The following is a 3,011-nucleotide window of genomic DNA, read 5'->3' as shown; positions in this document are numbered from 1 at the left end:
TATCAGCTGAAAATTACTTTCACCACGCAACACTCAGAAAAAAAAGAACAAAACAGGATATGCAATAAATAAGACACGTCCGCAGTGATAATACATTTTTCGTTATAATGACTGTGTGTGTGTGTGTGTGTGTGTGTGTGTGTGTTCGCCTCAGAGTCCACGTATAAGCACGTGACCACAATTGACGAAGAACCTGTCGTCTTGGAGATACTGGACACGGCTGGCCAGGTCAGTTTCTCTCTCTCTCTCTCTCTCTCTCTCTCTCTCTGTCTCTCTCTCTCTCTTTCTCTCTCTCTCTCTACTCTCTCTCTCTCTCTCTCTCTCTCTATATATATATATATATATATATATATATATATGGGAGGGGGAGGTGTGGGGGGTGGTGTGTGTGTGTGTGTGTGTGTGTGCCTTCAGAAATCAATCCATGTTTTTTATGTGCTTTCAGAAATCAATTCATGTTTTTGTGTGCCTTTAGAAATCAGTTCATGTTGTTGCTGGGGGTTTTTGTGTGTGTCGTCAGAAGTCAGTTTGTCCATTTTTTGTTACTTCAAAAAAATTTTTTTGAGTGCCTTCAGAAATCGGATTTTGGTGTTTTTCTGCTTTCAGAAATCATTATTTTGTGCCTTCAAAACTTATTTTTTGTGCTTTCAGAAATCAGTTTTTATGCCTTCAGTAGTCAATTTGTTATCCACTCAGAAATGTTTTGTTGTGTGTGTGTCTTCAGAAATCTTTTTCTTCTTCTTCTCTTTTCTTTTTTTTCCCGTCCCTTTAGAAATCAATTTTTTGGTCCACTCAGAAATCAATTTTTTGTGCCTTCAAAAAACCTCTTTTTTTTTGTCCCTACAGATATATATGTATATAAAAAAATTTGAAAAAAAAGAAAGAAAAAAAAATATATATATATAGTGCATTATGAAGTCCCTTCAGATTGTTGGGGTTTTTGGTGGGGTTTTTTGTGCCTTCAGAAATCGATTTTTTGTACCTTCAGCCTTCAGAGACACATTTTTGGTCCCTTCAGAAATAAAGGATTTCTTTCCCTGCAGAAATCAATTTATTTGTGCCTTCAGAAATCTTTTGTTGTTGTTTTTTTCTGTTTTGGTCCGTTCAGGAATCGTGTGTGTGTGTGTGTGTGTGTGTGTGTGTGTGTGTGTGTGTGTGTGTGTGTGTGTGTGTGTGTGTGTGTGTGTGTGCCTTCAGAAATCTTTTTTTTGTTTAGTTTTTTGTCCCTTCAGAATGCCTTCAGAAATCAAGATTATTTTTCTCTCTCTTCTATCTTTGTTTTTGTTGGGTTTTTTCCCTTCCTTGTAGGAATCCCTGTGTCAGCGTGAGGGCAGCGCGCGCTGGGCAGACGGCTACGTGCTGGTGTACGCCATCAATGACCGGGCCAGCTTCGAGAGCCTGGCGTCCCTCAAACAGTACCTGGACGACCTGAAGAAGACCAATGTCCAATGCGTCCTCGTCGCCAACAAATCCGACCTCCTGCACGAGAGGAGAGTGGAGGTATGTGTGTGTGTGTGTGTGTGTGTGTGTGTGTCTGTGTGTAGGGGGTGGGAGGAAGGGAGTGTGTGTGTGTTGTGTGGGGGGGGGGGACGTGGGGGGGTGTAGATGGGTGTAGTGTGTGTGGGGGGCCGGAGTGGGGTGATGTGTGTGTGGGGAGGGGTGGGGTGGTGTGTGTGTGTGAGTGGGGGTGGATGGGTGTAGTGTGTGTGTGTGTGTGTGTGTGTGCGCGTGTGTGTGTGTGTGTTCAATTTAACGTCTTTCCACTTTAATTGACATTAGTGCGCGCGCGCGTGTGTGTGTTTGTGTGTGTGTGTGTGTGTGTGTGTGTGTGTGTGTGTGTGTGTGTGTGTTACCAATTTAACGTCTTTCTACTTTAAGTGATGTGTGTGTGTGTGTGTGTGTGAGTGTGTGTGTGTGTGCGCGCGCGCGCGCGCGCACCCGTGTGTTATGAAATGCTTTTTTTATAATCTGAGCCTTATTCACTTGACTTTTGTTATTTGATTTATTTTTGAAAATTGCTTTTTCTTTATTCTTATACGTGAACGGATTTGATGTTTTCCCTTGACATAGAGCTGCGAAAATAAAGGCATGTTTATATTCAGCTGGATGATGTAAGGCGCACTGACCAGCATTGGTACTGGATATCGCGCCATAGAAAATAAGTATTATTATTATTATTCTGAGTAGTAGTAATAGTATGTTACATGACACGTTCTGGGCATGTCTGTCTGTCTGTTGTGGGGACAGGCGCTATAGCCGTGTGGTTAAAGCGTTGGACTATCAATCTGAGAGTCCCGGGTTCGGATCTCGGTAACAGCGCCTGTTGGGTAAGGGGTGAAGATTTTTCCGACCTCCCGGGTCAGCATATGTGCAGACTTGCTAGTATCTGAACCCCCTTCGTGTATATACGCACGCAGAAGATCAAATAAGCACGTTAAATATCCTGTAATCCATGTAAGCGTTCGGTGGGTTATGGAAATAAGAACATACCCAGCATTCACAACCCGGAAAACGTAGTATGACTGCCTACATGGCGGGGTAAATAAACAAAAGAGTCATACACGCTAAAATGTAATATGTCTGTCTGAGTGTGTATGTGTGCGTGCCTGAAATCTGATTGGATGACACAGGAAACGAAGGATGAGCGCCCAGTGGCAGCCGTCAGTTGGCTCAACCCAGATAGGCAGCCTGTTGTGCAAATAGCTTCGTGTTTGTAAAGCGCTTAGAGGTTAGTCTCCGACCGAGAATAGGCGGTATAAGTATCAAATCAAGTCAAATCAAATCTGTTGCAGTCCAGCGAAGGGGAAGCCCTGGCACAGGACATGGCCTGCGCCTTTTACGAAACTTCCGCCTCCGATGGCGGAAGTGACATCACGGAACTGTTCCACGAGCTGCACCGTGAAATCAAGAGGCGGAAGATGATGGAGACGAAGGGCCGACGGCGCAGCTCAGCGCAGCAGGTGCGCAATGTCTTCAACCGGGTGCTCAACAAGATCGGCAGCACCTCCTAG

The 3,011-nt window shown here is 44.3% G+C and overlaps 1 protein-coding gene across 1 annotated transcript in view; it reads left to right on the top strand.

The window, feature by feature from the left end:
• LOC143301538 (ras-related and estrogen-regulated growth inhibitor-like) overlaps nucleotides 1-3,011 on the top strand; it is a 43,746-nt gene extending 40,735 nt beyond the window's left edge. The window contains exons 3-5 of the mRNA XM_076615909.1: nucleotides 155-228; nucleotides 1,309-1,500; nucleotides 2,793-3,011. Coding sequence (XP_076472024.1) covers nucleotides 155-228; nucleotides 1,309-1,500; nucleotides 2,793-3,011 — 485 coding nt within the window. The remainder of the gene's footprint in view (nucleotides 1-154; nucleotides 229-1,308; nucleotides 1,501-2,792) is intronic.

Source organism: Babylonia areolata, chromosome 27 (assembly GCF_041734735.1).
Source record: "Babylonia areolata isolate BAREFJ2019XMU chromosome 27, ASM4173473v1, whole genome shotgun sequence".
Lineage (NCBI taxonomy): Eukaryota > Metazoa > Mollusca > Gastropoda > Neogastropoda > Buccinidae > Babylonia > Babylonia areolata.
This window is presented reverse-complemented; position numbering and strand designations above follow the sequence as displayed.